The sequence below is a fragment of the Strix uralensis genome, chromosome Z (genome assembly GCF_047716275.1).
Source record: "Strix uralensis isolate ZFMK-TIS-50842 chromosome Z, bStrUra1, whole genome shotgun sequence".
Taxonomy (NCBI): Eukaryota; Metazoa; Chordata; class Aves; order Strigiformes; family Strigidae; genus Strix; species Strix uralensis.
The window spans coordinates 68,131,571-68,151,710 of NC_134012.1; the positions used below are offsets into that span (position 1 = coordinate 68,131,571).

The window sequence follows — 20,140 nt, forward strand, 5'->3', positions numbered from 1 at the left end:
AACCATTTCCCCTTGGATTATGGGTGCTTCATTCTGCTCCCTGTCCCTGTCTTCCAGCTCAAGGGGCTGGGTACCCAGAGAACAACTGGTCTTACTATTGAAGACTGAGGCAAAGAAGGCATTAAGTACCTCAACCTTTTACTCATCCTTTGTCACTTATGTTTCCCCCCACATTCAATAAAGGATGGAGATTCTCCTTAGCCCTCCTTTTGTTGCTAATGTATTTACAGAAACTTTTTTTATTGTCTTTTATAGCAGTAGCTAGATTAAGTTCTACTTGGGCTTTGGCCCGTCTAATTTTCACCCTGCATAACCTTGTGACATCCTTGTAGTCCTCCTGAGATGCCTGCGCCTTCTTCCAAAGGTCATAAACTCTATTTTTTCCCTGAGTTCCAGCCAGAGCTTTCTGTTCAGCCAGGGCAGTCTTCTCCACTGGCTTGTCTTTCGACACACAGGGACAGTCTGCACCTGCACCTTTAAGATTTCCTTTGTGAAGACTATCCAGCCTTCCTGGAGTCCTTTGTCCTTCAGGACTGCCTCCCAAGGGACTCTTGTCAACCAGTCTCCTAAAGAGGCTAAAGTCTGCCCTTCCAAAGTCAAAGGTAGCAATTCTGCTGACCCCCCTCCTTCTTCAAGAATAAAAAACTCTTATCATTTCATGATCGCTGTGCCCAAGACCGTCTCCAACTGTCACATCATCCTAACAGTCCTCTCTGTTTGTGAACAACAGGTCCAGCAGGGGGCCAGTTTACTTGCTGAAGGAAATAGTACAAGTAGTACTTTTTCTTCAGCATAGGCAATTAGAGGGCTATCCTTACCCTCAAGTGTGAAAATTTTTTTACCAGGAAAGTAATTTCCTGGTGCAACCAGCATGAAGCGTGGGCCAATTAAGTGTCCTAGAATGACAGGAGAATTTGTATCACCTTTCTGAAGAAACCTCTCGTATAATTTTACTTCTCCCACTGTCTATCCAGCTGAAATGCAAAGCATTCTTTAGCATATCTGATAGCATACAGAGATGTTTCAGAAAATCCGATTAGATGTGCAAAATTTAAAACGTCGGTGCTGTGTGTGTTTGTGTGTGTTTTTAGCTGCTGTTCTGTAAGGAAAAAAAAGGCTGCACCTGTGCTGTTCATCATTTCCACCTGATATGCTGGACCCTCCAACATAACACCCTCAGGTGACATTGAGGTCTCAAACTTGTTAAATTCTTAGGAGACTGGTGACACTAAGCAGTGTGACTGGATAAAGGGGAGGAGTTCTGTTGAAAATGTTGAGCACAAACCTGAGAGAATCCATAAAAGAGCAACCTCTAGTAACATGTTTCTAGCTTCTGTTGCTTCAGCCCTTTGCTGCCTGTATGGTAAAATTTGCTGCTTGTGCTTTATTTCCTGATTGCTATCTGTTGTAAAGATTACCAGCAATTGCCATTCAAGGTCCATTCAACATAAAGTTGCATTCAGTCTGTCATATCTTGTCATTTTCTTCTACCTGGATGAAGTGAAATCATCTTAAATCGGGCAGCATTTAAACACGTTCATAGTTGCATAAGGGAGTAGTGTTCTTTCATGTGGTGTCTCAAACATTCAGAGATTAAGTCTTGCTTCTTTTAGAAGCACAGCATGTTTCCTCTTTAAAAAAAGGTGGGGGAGGGGACAAAAAACCCCCATACCAATCCCCTCTTCAACTCATCATAGAAATTTAGATGCATGAAAGCACTCACTGAAGTTGATAGAAATAAACCTGTAGAATTCAGTGATCGCTGGATTGAGCCCAAAGCCAGTTGTGTTAGTAAGTTGCTTTGTGTTCAAGCTAACAGTCTTGAAGAATTCAAAGAGACTTCTAGTTCAATGTGGCAAGCTCCTTAGCTTTTGCAGGCTTTACTAGTGCTTTAGGAAAAAATGACCAAGTGCTCCAAGTTTACAGATACCTCTCATTTCAGTAGTTGAGCTTGTGGTTAGATAGTTGTACACTCCATTTCCTCTATAGGCATGTCTCTTGGAACTTTTAAGTATGCAGCCAGTGTAATGCCAACATTAAATATTTTGTTCAGAAGTACTATGGAGTATTCATTCATACCTCCACATTAATAAGTATTCTTAGTCTTGGGTTTTCAGTCCTTACAACTGATGCTTTAAAACTTAACTACCCAGTGCCAAACTCACTGTGAACACAAGACTGGTTTGTATCAATCTAAACATTTTAGCTGGTTTTGGGCTTGTCCTACAAGGACAGAAGTGGTTAAGGATGTTATCTGCCTCCAGAAATAAGTCTGTCCTCATCTCTGCAAGTCCAGAACAGTTGATAGATTTTGTTTAACTTCCTAAAAATCTAATCTTTGCCAGAGAAAGTACACTGAATATTTCAGCCTGAAGACAAATAATGAGCATGAAAGGTGGGAATTCTTTTGCTATCTAAACTATAGCAATGTGACTACAGAGAAACCCATGCAAAAGAGTATCTTGTCAGAGTGAGTGTTTATTACCTGAGGATACAAGCCTGCAAATACCTCTGCTCATGTGCTACTCATGTGCCGCTGTGAAGACAAGGCTGAGTGGTATCTGTACCATTTTACATGACACATCCTTACAGAGCTGTGACACTTCATCGTTCCCTGCACACCTCTTCTGACTGCTTCCATCTCTCTGTCCTGTTCCACAGATCTGCTTTTACTATGCACGTGGAAGCTGGGCATTCGGCAGTTCCTGAGGAAGGACCCAAAGACCTTCGCTGTCCTCTTTGCCTATATCACACCAAATACAAACGCAACATGATTGACCATATAGTTCTGCACAGAGGTAACAATATCCCTGTATGTGTCTGTATCTCATGAGAGGAGTGCTGGACAATGCCTTTGTTGCGTTGTTCTTTCAGACTGGTTTCATTAAATTTTCGCCTCTGTACATAAGGACAAGTATGTTGAATAAGTCATCACCCTTGAGTGTCTTTCATTTCAAATGATGCATCTTATTTATTTCCTATAAAATTCAGAGTTAGCCCTGAAACAGGACAGATTTAAAATTGTTTTTAAGCTTTTCCTCTGGAGAGGTTGACAGTCCTCAAACACCTGTTCAGGAAGAGTTGCCCTAATTTACAGCTCTGATCTAGGCCAGAGTTGTTTCCTGATTATGTCCTTGTTACCATAAAGGCATTGCTATCATAAACTCTGTGGCAAGATGTATCAACTAACTATAGAGGCCCCAAAATATCCCTTAATTACTCGCTTGAATTTCTTCTCTTCAGTATTCTTAGGATAAAAACACATATTATCATATTTTTGTTTTTCTTTAAGACTCCTTTTCTATCTCCACCTTTCCCTTCTTTTTTTAAGCCAGCTAAAAGTGGGATTAAGGATTCCTACATTCCATTAACTGCAGGCTTGCTAGCTCAGAAGAGACAGCTGTTTGGGCTCTCTGGGCTGGGATTCCTGCCCACAGCTATCACACTTGATGCTTGTAGATGGTCTCTTGGCTGTTGAAATCCAAACCCATGTGTTGGGATGGCACTCTGCCTGCTTGCAGGTTGGGCAGAGTTTCACAGTAGGGTATTGGTGGTGAGCAAACACAAGTTTTGCATGCCATCTTTTTCCTGGAGGGGTTCCTGGTGTGACAAGCGCTATCATAATTCCTTGTAACATACCACTTTTCAGTGTTGGTAGCTTAAAGTCCTCCTTGTACCAAAGCAGTGAAGTTGGCAGAGTTTGTACAAATTTATATCCGCTAGCAGGGCTATTCTGAAGGAACATCTGGGAAAAATGACCTGTCAGTGATTCAGAAAGCACATTACAAAGCTTCCTTATTCGGTTGTAAGAGTTTGGCAGATGCTTTAGCTTTTACTTCCTGTCTTTGAAGGTGTTGCTGCGTGGGATTTTGCCCAGCTTCATGGCATACTCCAAAATTACCTCGCAGAGGGCGGGTTTAGTTAACCCCTGTGCAGGGGACCATGCAGTTCCAAGTGCTGCTGAGGTGTGCTCTGTTTTCTGGCTGTGCCAGAGCTCCAGTGGACACTGCCAAACCTATAAAATACAGATAGACAAGCTGAGGGAGAACTGGATGGGCCTAGTTAGGGTGTTTTCCATCATGCATAGACTTGATACTGGGAATGTTCAGTTGCAGAAGTAGAAGAGCACTTCATGAGTTGTACTGTCCATACGGAGCTGTTTCAGACCAATTGCAAGGAGGTGGTTACCTCCTGGGTAAGTGACACTGTGGATCTCTGCTTTTGTAGAGCCGTTGTTTCAGTTGCACAAACCAGCCTCAAGCCTTTGTGCTGCTGAAACAAAGTGAATATCAAAGGACATAATGGTATACCCACTAGAGCACTGGAAGAGGTAAAACAGAGTAAGAGAAGTTTTAATGCAAATGGAATTATAGCTGATAAAGAATCTCAGAGGCCACTGAGGGAAGGACAAGGGGTTTCTCTGGCATTCAGGTGATAAAGGTTCTTTCTGGTACATATATCCAGCTGAAAAACCTCTACTGTTGTGTTTAATTGTGTGGCAGCTGAAGCAGACAATTTTGACGAGATTTAACATGCGCTGAAAGACAGACTGAGAGACAGTTAATGTAGTCTGAGATAGCCTTCCCGTCTTATAGCCATTGCACTGGTAAAACAAGGGCATAGCCCTGAGCTGTGGTCCAAGAAAACCAGTTTTGAAGTAGATGGAGAGGTGCAGTGTGTAAAATCAAGAGTGAAGGATTTGATCCATTCATAGTTAATGTTCCTCCTGTGTAAAAAGGCATGTTTACAGATGCGTGACTCTTACATTACTTCCAAGTTGCTGCACCCCTAATTCTTGGTGAAACAGCATGTGCTTGAAATGGAGAGTATATTTGCCTCTTAATTGAGTGCCTAGAGAAGCTGAGTTTTAGAGGGCTAAAGCATTATCAGCTAGAAGCCTGAATGCCTATCAAGAAAAAATTAGGCAAGGAGTTTGCTTCCCATTAAGAATAAGGGCAAACAGGAAGCTTCCAAGAGCCTTCCTCTATTTATCACCTATTCCTCATGAGTGTAAAAGCAGTTCGCCATCCCTTCTGCGGGTACAGAGGGAGCACAGACTCATTACAGGTGGCGTGTAGCAGGTGATGAACATAGCTAGAGGCTGCTGTGCAGGTTGGTGAAGAGAAGTTTGGCTCTTGAGTTCTTCCTGGCCTTTTTGACAGGCAAGACTGGGGAGAGGAGACATAGAAGAAACAGTGAACTCTTGCTCTGTGGCCAGCAGAGGTGCTGGCCTTTAATTTAGTCTGGATAATACAATTAATTTTCATTATCCCTTCCAGTAAGCATTCCCATCACACATTTTGAAACACACTGGTGTTTTCCAGGGCTGAATGGAACTTTCCAAGATCTTTATTGGGTCTGCTTTAAAATCCTTGGGGCATTATTTTATCATCTTTTAGCAATCATTCTCTTCCTGGTACAAATAGTGATTTTGTGCTTCCATTTAATATAAATCACATCCATTTCTCTTGAATAGTAACTTTAAAATAAAAAGGTCAAATTTTGAAATTCATCTACCTCCCCTAAGGCTTCATTCATCCTCATTCTTTGCACGTGGTTGTTTCTGGCATTATCCCTTCTACACACAGCTCCATTGATACATGCAGAACCCTTGTGCTGTACTTGCTTTTGGCTACTGGAATGCAAATGCTACATGTTCTGTGACTGTAGCTTGGATTTGCAGGCAAAAATGCATATTTTCAAACACCCAACATGACCAAATAATTGGTCTGTGTCTAGATAGTAGGACTGTTTTGTTTGTACTTGGTTTACCTTTAAGGGAAGGAAATAACTTGTATATGCTGTGGTGTGTTGCTGAGTAAAGATTTTTTCCTTACAACTAAAGACTGATAGAGTCATGGGCTCCTTTATAAAAAAAGTGTATGTCTGCTTTGAGTTACTTACTGCAGATACCTAGTTCATTAATGGCCTTTCAATTTAGTCTCTGATCTGCATTAAAATTAGCCTGAATATTTCAGTCTAATGGAAGGATTTGATTTCTTAAACCAAGATGATGTTTTTTAGGTGTTTATTTTGTGGTTGTTTTTTAACTACACCTCTTGCTAAATTGTTCCACAATTCAGAACATCTTTTTGTGAAACATATAGAGTAGTCTTTGTTTAAACACTGCTAAACTTTTAAAAAGCCTAGACATGGATAAAGAAGCTACCTCTTTCAATCTGTATATGGACTTTATGATTTGCTGTCATTTTGTCAGCTGCCCAGATATGATAAGTGCATTCTAAATGAGTAATTAAATAAACAGAGCTTTGTAGGGGCAGGCTGGAGATGAGAGAGCATCACCTTACAAAATGTAAGGTTCTAGATCCAAATAACCCTGCAAGTTCCAAAATCATTGCTTGGAGGAAGCCGATGGACGTGAATACATCATGTAAAAGTTTTGAATCATCCCCTGAAAGTAAAATCCTTCAGGCTAGATTTGATATTTATGTTTATTTTACTTTCCTCATGTTATTGTGCTGCCTTTGGTCTGGGAAGTGTGTGTGATTGTATGATAATAGGTTTTGCTAATGTGAGTTAGGGAATGCTGCATTACTCCAGACTGGTAGATAAAAAGTTTTATACCGTCTCATGTTTTAGCTTTTTTAATCTGTGCCAGGTGCTAGAGGAAAAGTGAATTTTCAAATATTTTAAGTAGTATTTCTCTTTCTGAAAACTTCACTTGACTTTTAAAAGTGCACAGCTGCGGGAACCTTGTAAAAATTCATCTTATGACCCCAGAATCACAGCTTTAAATTCTGTTGTCTCTTAGATCCAATTCTCCCCTCCCATTTTCCCACCCTAAATCACCACAACTTGGTGTCTTTATAGCTAGAGAAGCTGTTGTTGGTGTACAAAAGAATTACAAGTCCACTTTTTCTTTTTTTTTTTTTTTTTAAGGCATATCTTTGGGGAAAACTTCTACTTTTTGAGGTGACCAAAGAGGAAGTTATGAGATAGGATAACTTTTGTGTTCAGGGAGAAGCTGAGCAAGATGGAATATTTTGTTGGGCTGTCAAAAAAGTCTTGTGAGCAGCAGTGGCATGTGAATTGGCCAAAAGTGAATGAACAATGGAGCTTTTACTACCTTACAGAAACCCTAAGGGAGTTTGTATTTCTGTAGTTGCCTTTGGATGTGATATTACGCTCACTAAAGAAAAGGTCCTGTTGCCTCAGACCCATACATGGATTGCTCTGTCTCCCATTCTGCTAGCCTTCTTGTTTACCATCTGAAATTCAGGCCTGTTTTTTCATTCATTTTAATGTGTTGTTAGGGATGAACCTTCATGAGGAGGATCAAACTCCTCCTTTAATCTGCAGTCCATAAGGAGTAAGAATACTAAATTTCAGTGTTCTGGTTCAAAAGGGCAGTTGGCTAACAAAAGCCCATAATGAGGATCTTCTGGTGACCCTCAGCTGGAGGATCAAATTTGGGGTTTCCCTTGTGTGCACAGCTCGAGGAATCACAGTGGATGACTGTTACACACATCAGATTCTGGCTCTTGTCAAATGACTGAAATTAATCACTGCTGTGTTAAACGTCAGTGCTTTGTTTCAGAAGTAGAGAGTTTAAAAACTCAGCAAGAGCATTTTCAGTACACCATGCGTACAGATTTTGAATATGAACTTTCTGAAAGCTGTGGGTGTGTTGGGAAGTTTCTGCCCCTGGCTGAACTGCACAGCCTCTTCCAGGAAAAGGTGCTGCCTTGCTTACCCTCTCAGTCCCCAGAGAGTAACTTTAGATGTGACGGTGAGGATACCAGCTCCGTTTTTTATAGAGCCAGTAGGGTGATGCATTGGCAAGCACCCTGCAGCTTCCCTTTTTATTACATTGCTAGCAGCCATTCCTGGCTGTTGTCAAGTACTGAACCAAAATGGAATTTTGGTCTGGCTGATTTATGGCTGGTTTTGTATTCCCGGGCTCTGCTACTCTGACTCACAGATGGAGTCTCATTTGCCCCAAAACCTCCATTCCCATTCTCTTCACCCAGCAAGCGGTTAAATTTGTGATGAGACACCTGCGTTGGAGGATTAATGCTGTCATTGCAGGAAGAATTGTGGGTTTTGTGTCGGTCCAGCTTAGCTCACATTCCTTTATAGACACACTACCTACCCATATAGCAGATCCTGTTCTTTTTGTGGGTGGTAGTGCCCAAACTGTTGAGATGTGGGCCTGGTATTTCATAAAATTTAAGTGAATGTTGTCCTATCCCTACAGAAGAACGGGTCGTTCCCATTGAAGTCTGCCGTTCCAAACTGTCAAAGTATTTGCAGGGAGTTGTTTTCCGCTGTGATAAATGTACCTTTACCTGCTCCAGTGATGAGAGCTTGCAGCAGCACATAGAGAAGCACAATGAACTGAAACCTTACAAATGCCAACTCTGCTACTATGAGACCAAACATACAGAGGAGCTGGACGCTCACCTTCGAGATGAGCACAAGGTAACATCCAAATAGTTTTAATTTTGTAGTAGTCTACTCTTAGTAAATGTTGTATTAGTTTAGTTGTATGTCAACTGTGAGTAGCCAACTTGCCACTGGCTATTTTTTCTTTCTCTCACCAAATCTGGAAACTAATCACATGTTGGGCTTTACTTCCTCTGTTTTCTGTTATTTCTTTTTTTCTTTAGAAACTCAAAATTGAGGGTTTTTAAAGCTGTCCATATTGATCAGAATTGGCAGACTGGTGTAGGCAGAGTATGATTATCTGGAAAAGGCACTTGTGTATAGTTGATTTATTTAAAGAGGGGGAAAAAAGAAGGGTTGTGAAACAATATTAAGGCTGTGTGATTCAGCCTCTCTAAAAAGCAGGAGATTCCAAACAAGATTGCTCTGGCAAGTTGGCAGTGTGACATGCCATGCATATTTCAATAACAAAGAGGGCAATACATCTCCATTTACATTTAACAAGGGAAAGATAAACAGCAAGTGTAACCAGGTCCTAAGTTAAGACTGCTTTGGGGTTTTTGTGGAGTGCCTGAGCACAGACCTGATCCAGTCTTTGAGAAGTCATTAGATAGAGGCTTTCCACAGACTACTAGCTTTGAATTTCTGTAACTATGAGCAGTGTGGCTGAGAGACTCTTAAATTCTAGAACTAAGACGTGTTTTGGAGTATTTGTTAGAGTGCTTCCTTGTTGCAGGAGGCAGCTATATACCTCCATCTGTTGGAGTTGAGCTGCCCAGGTCATCACTAAACTCCTACTTCATTGACTGAATGACACATTCCTTACAGCCAAATACATTTATGTTGACAGTATTAGCAGCAGAAGTCCCAGCAAAACTTTTCATGCTTAAAAAATATTTGTCCTGCTATGCTTCTCTGCCCTCTTCTTTATTACTTCTGGAGAGTCTTCTGCAATTCACACGGTATGTGAAATGCTCCACACCTCCTAGTCACCACAGCAAGGCACTTGGCCTATGCAGGAGGCACTGTTCCTTTTTCTTTTGACACAGTGCATCAGGCTGGGAAGTTTATTGCCTTACTTAGCTCTCCCATCCAATCTGGACCTGCAGTGATGGTGCCAGTAGTTTAGGGTATCTTTTCCCCATTTCTCTTCGGTAATTTATATCTCACTAATTTGTATCCATGTTCTGCGCTTGGATACCCAGGTGATATATTTGCACCTTAAAGAGTTCCTGTGCATGAGCATGTTGAACTAAGTGCCTTGCATGTGGTCTTCTTTGTTTAACTCTCAGTGAGTAACATGTCATGTCAGAGAACCTCATCACAGCTGCTGTCTGTATGGAGTAGTGCTAGGAATCTGCACACCACCGCATTTAGGATAGTTTGGTATTTGGAGATCTACTACAGTCTTAACTCACATGCTCCTTAGGTTTATTCACATTCCCTTTCCCACAGAGGGATAAAAAGTAGTCAGTGGGTGTTGATACTTCATTGAGCATCTTGCAGGAGGTGTTGTACTGCGCTTATTCCTCTGTCTCCATCCTCTCTGCCTCTGTGGCTCAGTGCCTGTGCTGCTGAAGGGCTATCTCTTTGCATGAAAAATGAATCCAAAATCCTTCCCAGCAGTAATCAATGAGCTCAGAGGGCACTTGTCATCAAACAAGTATTAGCCCTAGTTCATGCTCCGCACTCTCCACCTCTACTGTAAATCTGGACTGCTCTACTGTTTCTGTTGGATGTGGTGGAGTTCCTGACTTCTGTGCCCTAAACTGCTCCTTTCATACTGGTGAGCTGTTAAGTAGCTGGTGCATTTCACCCTAGGGTTAGCTGAATTTGACTGCTGTGTGAAATGTTCCCATTATAGTCTGTGTATCAGTTTGCAAAGCACTTTGCAGCCCTTCGTAATGAAAATTAATCCGTTATTAATGAGTGAAAGTATATGTGACACACAGCAGCCACGTGCTTAATAAAAGACCCATCCTTTCATGAATGAAGCTGAATGAACCAGTCACAAAGAATTTCCTTCAGTGTGGATATGCAGTAGCAGTGTTTGATCACAGTGGTTGAATGGTCCCATAAAAAGATGCTAGAACTTAAAGTGTTTAGCATTTCTTGGATTTTTTTTTCTGTTTTAATACATCGAAACGAGGAAGAAATGAGGGGGGTTTACTGAATGTCATTAATTTTTGAAAACCAAAAATGAGAAATGCAGAATAAACAGCAAAAGAAGAATCACTGTCGTTGAAAAGAATTGAGTGATAATTTGGTTAGGTGACTGCATGTCACCTCTAGCTGAGCAGGCTTTGGGGTGTACTCGATTTTGTTTTGCATATATGATGATTTTTCTGATTAGCTGATGATTGTGCTGATTGCTGACAAAAGTGTTTCTTTCAAAGGTGAGTCGTAATTTTGAGCTGGTGGGACGGGTTAACTTGGACCAGTTGGAACAAATGAAGGGGAAAACAGAGAGCTCCAGCAGTGATGAAGAAGAAAAAGAAGAAGAGTTAAGCCACAAGACTGAAGAGAGAGGTCAGTGCAGTTTTTTTTTTTTGGCACTGCAACATGCCAAGCAGGGTCAGCTGTTGACTTTACAGAACATTCCTGTAGAGCCATGCAGGCATGCCAGCAGGAGCAGAATGAGGGTTTTGTGAAGACAAGGCTCCTGGGGGAATCTTGTATTTCTAATCCTTATTAGAAGTTTTCTGTCTGTTAAGAAAATACGCACTATGAGAAAACACAGATAGCATCTGTGACTTACCTGCCCATAGATAACATCTATAAGGGCTTGGAAAACGATGTAAGTGGAGTATTTTAGTCGTCTGTCAGATTTTCTGTTTTGGTAACCAATTTTCAGCTTTTCACTTGGCATTGTTCAATCAAGAGATGAAGGGGTTGTGGCCAGACCTTTTTACGGGCTGCTCTTAAGTCTGTGCCCAGCATTCCTTGTCAAACAGTCAGTCCTGTTGCAGTGCTGCACTTGGCAGCTCTGGAGCCTGGGTAGGTCCACGCCCCACCTGCTACCATTGTATATTTAAACATGTGCCTAAGTTTGTATCTCAGACTAATTCCACTGACTTCAGCAAGGCTAGGCCGTGTGCTTGCTAATGCTTTTGGTTTGGTTGAAGTTAGATCAGCGTGGAAAAAGTTAAGTTCTCTGTAAATTGAACTAAGGGTTTCTTGTCCTTCCCTTCCAACAGCCTTCCCCCATGAAAACCAGATTATTGCATTACCTTGTATAAACTGTGTGTTGTCTAGTCTGCTCTGGTGCACAATTCATCAGACAAGTGCAGTAAGTTCACAACTCTAACATCTTTAGACCTGTAATGTCTGAGTGTCAGATTCCTGGGGCCACCTGCCCTCTTGATGCTGATGACCGAAGTTATCTAAGTACTGTGTACTTTAACTAAAGGTACGCCACCATGTTTACGTTTTTTTCTCCCGAATTTTCAGCTTTCAAACTCACTCAGGAGTTGCTCACAAAAGAAAATGTGTCCCCCTACATTTTTCAGACATTGAAAAATTCCTATTTCTGGATTCACAGGTTGTTTACAGAACAGGAGGGGCTCAGATCATGCTTCTTACATTTTAATAGCAAGGCCCCAGCATCTAGACTTCTGTTTAGTGTCCCTGCACTGTGAATTCAGTCTGCACTTATCACCAGAACTTCAAGCATGATTAGTGATAACTTTTATTTAAATGAGAAAAGAAGCATGTTGGATAGGAAACCATTTAAGTTTTGATGAAAAATAACCTTCACAAGATCTTAGGTCGAGCAGTAGAAAAATCAGAGGAGGACCGAAAGGGATGTTTGTTCTATACGCATTTTGAAGTTCAACGTTAGTAACTCGTGTGGAAAGATGCTTGTGTGTCTGTTTGGGGACAGCTTTGACCCTCAGAGCTTCATGCCTGGAACAGTGTGTAATGATTTGTCTAAAGCGCAAGCTCACCTTAGCTGCAGATCTAGCAGGCTGATTAATGTTTTGTATAGACCCGCAAATAGCAGGGGATGAAGAGTCATGCTGTCCTTGTGAGGATTACCTTAGCATTACATACAAGCACAGGTGCTGAAGTAACCCTGGAAGTCATGGTATCGAGACCAAGGAGAAGAAGGTGCTATCTGCCAAGCCTTACAAATCCCTGTAAATGCACCATGAGGATGGGGACAGCACAAGGTGAAGTTCATTGTTTAAATTGGCTTTAGGTTACACTGTGAAAATGTAAAACTATCACCTTCTATGCTGGAGGTTAAAATTTGCAGGGATAATAGTTAAGTGTTATCCCTGTGTTTCATGGGATCAGTAATTAAGCCAGGGATAGTGTCTTAATAATTCTGATTTTTATTTTGTACTTCTTTCACCTGTATCTCTGGTTTTTTGACTGGCTAAAATGATTTCTGCATGCTTGTTCAGATGACCAGTCTAAAAAAATCATGCATATTTCCAAGTTGTGTTTTGCAGCTATTCTTTCCAGACTTGCCAAATGTTTCACCATTGTTTATTTTTCTCCTTTTAAATCTGTTATTCATTTTTAATAATTACACTAAAATAGGTATAAGATGCAGAAAACCCTTATGCCTACTACAGCAAGGGTATTTAGAAACGATCAAGTTGTATTGTCTATATTTTTCTAGACAAGTTGTAGATTACCACTATAAGGTGCAAGATGCAAGGCACACTTTCAAAAAATGTCCCAGTGAGAGAGGAACTGAAGGCGTGGTAGGATGCTGAGTTGCACGTTGACATCTTCTTAGGGGTTTCAGAAGATAGCTCTAAGAGAAATGGTTTGCCCTGGTAGCAGAGGACTAGACCTATGGTTTTAAATACAGCCTGTCACAATGGCTAATGCTGTTACAGCTTTCAAAGCACATTAAACTGTGTAATCCTGTATGCCACTTGGGTGCTTTTGACCATTCTAGCCTTTGTGGTGTTAGCAGGAAGTGGGATTTGTTGAGAAGTGCCTCTGTGTGCACCTAGTGTCTGGGAGCAAATGCTGTCTGAACCCTCTGAAGTCAGTGACTTTGGCAGAACCAGGATTTCTTCCCATGAGTCAAACAGCTGCCTAGATTCTCCACTTTGACTTCAGACTGGTATGTGCAGTACTGAAGGTGCAAAGAAGAGCGTATTTCTTCTCCAAATGGACTGTTGGACAGTGGACCAAAAAAGGGCTATTACCCATTGAACAGGCAGAGCTGGGCAGCAGAGCTGAACTTCTGTCTTGGATGGGAAAGGGAGGGAGTTGTTGGCTGCTGGTAAAGGATAGTAGAAAATAGATTGAGCTAGGAGGAGGATGGTGAGGGGAGAAAAAGAGGGTGTGTGGCATACACGTAGAAAGAACAGCTCCCCCTGGTAGGGACTGCATCCCAGAGGGACTGTCTGTCTTTACTGATCTTTAGGTCTTGGTCTTAGCAGAGACTGGAATTGAGAGGTGTTATTCCCCAGTAGACAAAAATAAATGACCACGAGTGCTTGTACATGTGATGCAGGAAAACTGCAGAGAGGTTGGGTGTCTGTTACCTCTCTTCTGCAGGCCCCAGCGAAGAGCAGCTTCTGATACTCCTTCAGGGAAGCAGTCCAAATTCACAGCCCTAGAAGCAAAATTGATTGGGAAGTAGGGTGGACAAGATAGCGTTTCTGAAGAGGTGATGGATTTATTAGAGTAGCACTTGCTAATCTTAATGGGAGTTGCAAGTATAAATCATTGACTGGTTTGGGTTGGAAGGGATCTTTAACAATCATACAGTCCAAACCCCCTGCCATGGGCAGAGAGACATCTTTCACTAGATCAGGTTGCTTAAAGCTCCATCCAGCCTGACCTTGAACACTTCTAATGATGGGCTATCCACAGCTTCTCTGGACAACCTGTTCCAGTGTCTCAACACCCTCATCTTAAAAAACTTCTTCCTTATATCTGATCTAAACCTACCCTCTTTCAGTTTAAAACCATTGCCACTTGTCCTGTCACTACAGGCCCTGGTAAAAAGTTTCTCTCCATCTTTCTCATTAGACCTCTTTAAGAACTGAAAGGCCACGAGTTCTCCCTGGAGCCTTCTTCTCCAGGCTGAACAACCCCAGCTCCTCCCTGTTTGACCAAAACAGCTTCTGTGTTGTGTATCCCCTCTCTTCAGAGGCCCAGAATACTTCCTATTGTGTACTACACAGTAGGTATGTTCTTACATAGAGCAGCAGCATTTGCCTCTCAAACTTTTACCCTCCACAAATATTTGTCCCTGTACCATGACTAATCCGTGTTTTGCAGTGTGTTTATAAATTTGTACCACATGTAAGGTATTAAAATCCAGATGTAAACTGAACTAATGGCATTGACTTACTTTCTGGTGTTCCTCTTGACACTGCACTTTGCTTTGTGATATTTAACAACATAATAAATCACTGACAGTAAGAAATGCAAAGTGGGTTTTTTTCTTTCAGGAGGAAGAGGCAAAAAATTATATTAAGAATCATTCCATATAGAATTTAGTAAAGGCTAACTAGTGAGAAACATGTCACAAAAATACATTTACAGGACTTACGTATGGATAATAGGGGATATGTGGGCAATTTTGAGTTCATAGGCTGATCTTGAACAGAGTAAATCTGAGAGTGAAGAAATCAAGTGAGCAGAGATCACTACCAAAATGAAGCAAAATAATTTTGGGTGATTTGGGTGGAGTCAGAAAGACATTCGGTTGATTTCTTGCTTAAGATGATCCCTGCTAAGGAATTAATGCTCTGAGCAGATGGTGCTGTCTCATTTCCAGCAAAAGAATCAAGTGAGATAGTCTGTGCAATTATTTTTAATGGCTTGTGTGGTGATGTTGTTAATTTGTGAGAAAATATTTCATCTTTTGTTAAAGCTGGCTGTGCTTATATCAAGCTTGGCTTTCAGAAATACCATTCCCTAAGCTGCCAGTGACTTCACTTGTGTTACTAGGTGCATGACACTTCTGCAAATGAGGCCCCAAGCACTTTGTGTAAAAGAATAGAATGGAATGAAACACCTGTGCAGTTCAAGATGCAGGACTTAACCCATGAGACTTTGTGATGAAAGGATATCTATTTATTACGAGGGTCAGATGTTAAATATACTAAGTCCTTGTTTCCTAAAATTTGTACTACCAGTTCAAAAATTATAGATGGGCTTTAGTGGGGTTTTTGAATTTGCTTTCAAGCTATTTCAGCTCTAAACTTCTCAGTTATGGTTTTGAATTAAAAATCCAGAGACTCTTCACTTGTTGAAATACAGGAACAGGGAGTAGTAACTCATTACCATTATTTGCAGAGATGCTTTAAGACTTAGGATGCGATTTGTCACTTGCTGTGCCACTTTGCTTTGGGAGAGTTGCATTTTCACACACACAGTTATTTGATAGGTAAGTCCTTTTGCTTCTCATGGATGAGAAGGTGCAGCAGAGGGGATCAGATCAGGATCACAGTGGTCCCTTCTTGCCCTGGCACTTCTGAATTCAAGGGTTGTACTGTCTTTTCCAGATCCCATGATGTTTTCTGACAGCAGTGCTCCAGAGAAACGGTTCCCATGCGAGTTCTGTGGCCGATCATTTACAGAAGGCTCTGAGTGGGAGCGACATGTGCTGAGACATGGCATGTGAGTTGGTTTACATTCTTTTGCCAAACAGCCAAAGGTAACAGTAGGCTCTTCATTCCCCCCCACCCCATTCCTCACCTTCCCAAAAGCCCTGTGATGAAGGCAAACACAGTTCTATCACAAGTGTGGATACAGTCATCAGATGTCTCTGCATGGGGAGTTCCTGTTCATCCTTTTTAACTCTGCTGCCCAGGGTGGCTGTAGAGTGTAGGGTTTAACTGTGATTCTAAAACTTAAGATTGTCCCAAGGTGAATACCACTTGGCCAGGATTAACTTTACCTGAGTGTACTTTTGATTTTGCCTGCCACCAGAGCAGCATAGAAATGTCAGAAAATTATACAGAATGTTCTATGAAGGAACTGGGGCTTTTTTTCTCCTTTTTTGTTTTATCTCTTTCACATGCTTGCAGCTAAACTTGCATAGCAGTGCAAAGAATTATGTGCAGAGAAATGTCAAGACCTTCAGGAAAGTAAAATCAATCTGAATGAACTCCTCCTAAAATATGCATAGTGAAGATCTTTGCCTTTCTACAGGAGTTCGCACACTGTGGGATGATGCATATCACAGATAAGATAGGCATCTCTGGAAAAATAATTTTTCTTCTAAAGATCTCATTGGTAGCAGAGATCTCTGCTGACCAGAGTTTCTTCAGAGAGTAGATGTCATTCAAGGTTGCTGACATGTGGAAGACATTTGAATACAATAGTGTAGGTTAACTGTAATAGGATGAGAAATATTACTTCTCTTACCCGTAGTCTTGTCTGCCTAAATATGAGTACTTGAAATGTTGCAACCTATAAGAAGTTTTACTGGATCATTAGCGCTTCAGGAAGAGTACTCTTTTCCTGTGCCTTTGTTTGGTGCTTGTAAGTCTTGTTTACAAAGGACTGTAGAAAGGGGAATAAACTTTTAAAAGTCAGAACTGGGGTTCTTCCCTCTCATCTCATACCTGTCCCAGTGTAGAACAAATAAAAGATTTGGTTTCAAAGCTGGAATGTCATGGGTCCCACTCGTAGCTTCATTCCACCATCTCTCTTTCAGAGCATGAGGTGGCAGTGGTGTGGCTGCTTGTATCTGCCTTTTTAGGAGTGATTTGTTTTCCTCCTCATGTGATACGCAGATTGACTTTCCTGTTCTCTATATTGACTGTAAGCGTTTCTCTTTTCTGCCACTCGGCTTTCCAGGGCACTGAACGAAAGCAAGCACAGGACCAGTGAGGACAGCCAGCCAAAGGAGGATGTAGAAGAAACTGTTAGTACATTGCCAGAAGAAAAAGAAGTCATTGAGAAAATGGTAATGGACTATTCCCACAGCAGTGATACAGCAGTTAGCGTGGTAGCTGCTGACAAACCTCTCCAAGACAACTCGGAGGCCAAAACAGAATAAGCATTTGGTGTGATTCTAATCAACGTACTTGAACAGTGATGAACGGGGTCGGGTGGGTGGGTGGGGTGGGCAGAAGGAAGAAATAAAGCTGCTTTTGGGACTGAATGATCTATTTTCAAAGCACTGGTACCTGTGTGTGTGTGTATATTAAAGTTATTTAAGTGATGGAATAAGTGGCTCCATTACATCACTGCATCTTTTCTTCTGGATCTTGACAATGGGAAGTTACATTCATCTTGGACTAATGAAGCAACTCCCCGTATTCCTACGTTACACATCGTGTTTTGCAGTGGAGACTTGGATTGTTTGTGAATGGAAGCGTCGTGAGCATGGAAGAAGTAGGGGGGACAACTTTTCAACGCACAAATTTGTGTGCGTTTTTCTAGTTTTAATACATAACGCTTTTCCAGACTGAATGCAACTGCTTTAGAAAAGAGAAAAAAAGAGGAAAAAAAAAAAAAAAAAAAGGAAAACAAAAACAAAACAGAAACTGCTTTGCTTAAAACAGTCACCTGTTTCCTAGTACCTCAGAATTAACCAAGGGAGATCTCTGCATTTGTCAGTACTACCTGTTGTTGTTGTGGTTAAATGTAGAGAGACTGCTGGGCAAGGTGGTGAATGGAGGAAGAAAAAAAGTTTTAAAGAAAGGAAAACAAATTGTGCTTAAAATCCCAGTGTGGGTTTTATTTCTTAAAATACTGTGATTTTTTTAATTATTTTAGTAAAAAAAAAAACAAAAAAAAGAGAGAGAGACTTTAATTCCTAGATAACTGTTTGTGAATTGTCATCCTTTATTCCAGGTAAGCTGTTTGTTAGTATTCAGTTATAATTTTAGGATTTGATAGATTTCATGTGACTGATTGTGCAGTTTTGTTTGCCACATGTTTATTTTCTATCAGCCTGAGGTGTTACAAATACAGCACAATTAAGTTTCTCATGTAAAATTAGTATTTCTTTTTGGGGCGGAGGGGGGACAGGGAAAGGAGACTAGATCTTGTGAATAGTACTTTTTGTTGTTGTTAATTTTAAACATAAGGAAATAACAAAGAAGTTTTAACTTTTTTTTTTTTTAAAAAAACTAAAGAACCAAACTTACGGCACAGCTATGCAGCTCACGGGCCAAACACATAGGTCCTCATAACTGTTCTGTTGCTTGTCATATTAACATCTATCAGTCTCACACCAGTAACTTTTCGTTAAGATTGGCTGCCTTTTTTAATTCTGTCTGTGGTGTGCGTGTTTTCTTTTTTGTTGTGGTGTGGTGGGAGGGAAGGGTGTCTGTTAACACATCTTTTTGCAAGCGAAGGTGAAATAGTTACATATGACATTGAGCCTGGAGAACTACTTTTACTCGATTCAAGATGGAGTTGCTAAGTTTTTCCCCTCCTCTTTAGCTTTTAGCATGAGGGGAGCAGAGTAGAATGAATAGAAACCTGCATACCTAAGTGGCTGATCCTGCACTACTTCTTGTGTAGAAAGCTTAACAAACTGAACAGGAATTTTGCCTGAGCAATGAATACAGGATCTGGTGCCCCTGGTATGTTCTGATTGTGAACAAAGAGGAGTTTCTTTCCAAAAAGTAGAAAGTACTTGACTGAAACTTAGTTTTAGAAATGCATGTGTCTTCGTTTGTTTTTTTTGTTTTGGGGGGGGATGGGGGGGGGGGGGAGGGGGGAAAATAGGAAGCTGCTGAGGAAACGGTGTACTTAGAGAGCTTCACATAAAATTGATGGCAAAATTTTGCATTTGTGGAATAAGTGCTACTTGAGAAGCATGGTGTTTTGCTTTTGGGGATTCATCAATTGTGTGTTAGGGGGATTCTTTTGATTTTTTTGTTGTGTTTGTTTTGGTTTTTGAAGTAGGGAGGGAACATCATGGAAAAACACATTGGAATGACAAGTATAAATACACATTTTGTGTCTGTATTTGTTTTTTAATTGGCCTCATTTCAAATGTATTTAAACAGTTCCATACCTGGATTGGGTGTTTTTAATGGTTACCAAAAAAAAAAAAAAAAAAAAAAAAAAATCATGATTGTGACATGCTTTTATCACTACTTTATTTTTCAAATAACATGTAAATATTGTAATCCATTGGATTTTGTTTTGCTAACCTGTTAATAAAAACTATGGGACCATTATCCTTTTAACAAGCTTAGAATGTCATATTTTTTTTCCTTTTTTTCTTTTCCCAAAAATGTATACCTGATATATTGTGGACACACATTTTAGATGCATTATTATGATTCTGTTGACTGTAATGACATAGAATTGAAAGTAACATTTTTTTCATTGTTTAATTTATACAGAGGACTTTTTCAGAGTTTGACAGAAGGAAATAATAGCAAAATGCTAACCCATTGGCTTCAGCACTCGGTATTTCCTGATTTTAAAATTACTGCTTACTGATGGGGGATAGGAAGGGGATACTGAACTGTTGCACTGACGGGTTTGTTTTTTTTAAAAAAAAAAAACAATGAAAATTAATAAAAACTTTTTAAGAGTGTGTGCTTGTGTGTGTGTAGTTTTGTATTGGCTACTCTGATGATAGGTCTGTACAAGTGACTGGTTCTGCAACTGGCAGGTCTGGGAGGGAGCAAAGCACTGTTTTCACCCTCTGCACCCTTTCCTCCCATATTTCAGAGGGAGTTTGGGAATTTTGGATTTACAGATGGCGGGGGGGGGGGGTGGGGGGGGGGGCTGACTTCATGTCACTCACACAGGTTTATAAGGTCTACCAATTCGC

At 40.8% G+C, this 20,140-nt stretch overlaps 1 protein-coding gene across 8 annotated transcripts in view; it reads left to right on the forward strand.

The window, feature by feature from the left end:
* The window catches only part of ZNF462 (zinc finger protein 462), a 95,323-nt gene extending 75,423 nt beyond the window's left edge, over nucleotides 1-19,900 (forward strand). For all 8 annotated transcript variants that reach the window (XM_074855111.1, XM_074855110.1, XM_074855116.1 and 5 more), the window contains 5 exons: nucleotides 2,662-2,798; nucleotides 8,219-8,442; nucleotides 10,803-10,935; nucleotides 15,894-16,008; nucleotides 17,194-19,900. In XM_074855111.1, coding sequence (XP_074711212.1) covers nucleotides 2,662-2,798; nucleotides 8,219-8,442; nucleotides 10,803-10,935; nucleotides 15,894-16,008; nucleotides 17,194-17,395 — 811 coding nt within the window. In that variant the 3' untranslated portion in view covers nucleotides 17,396-19,900. The remainder of the gene's footprint in view (nucleotides 1-2,661; nucleotides 2,799-8,218; nucleotides 8,443-10,802; nucleotides 10,936-15,893; nucleotides 16,009-17,193) is intronic.
* Nucleotides 19,901-20,140: the final 240 nt, after the last annotated feature.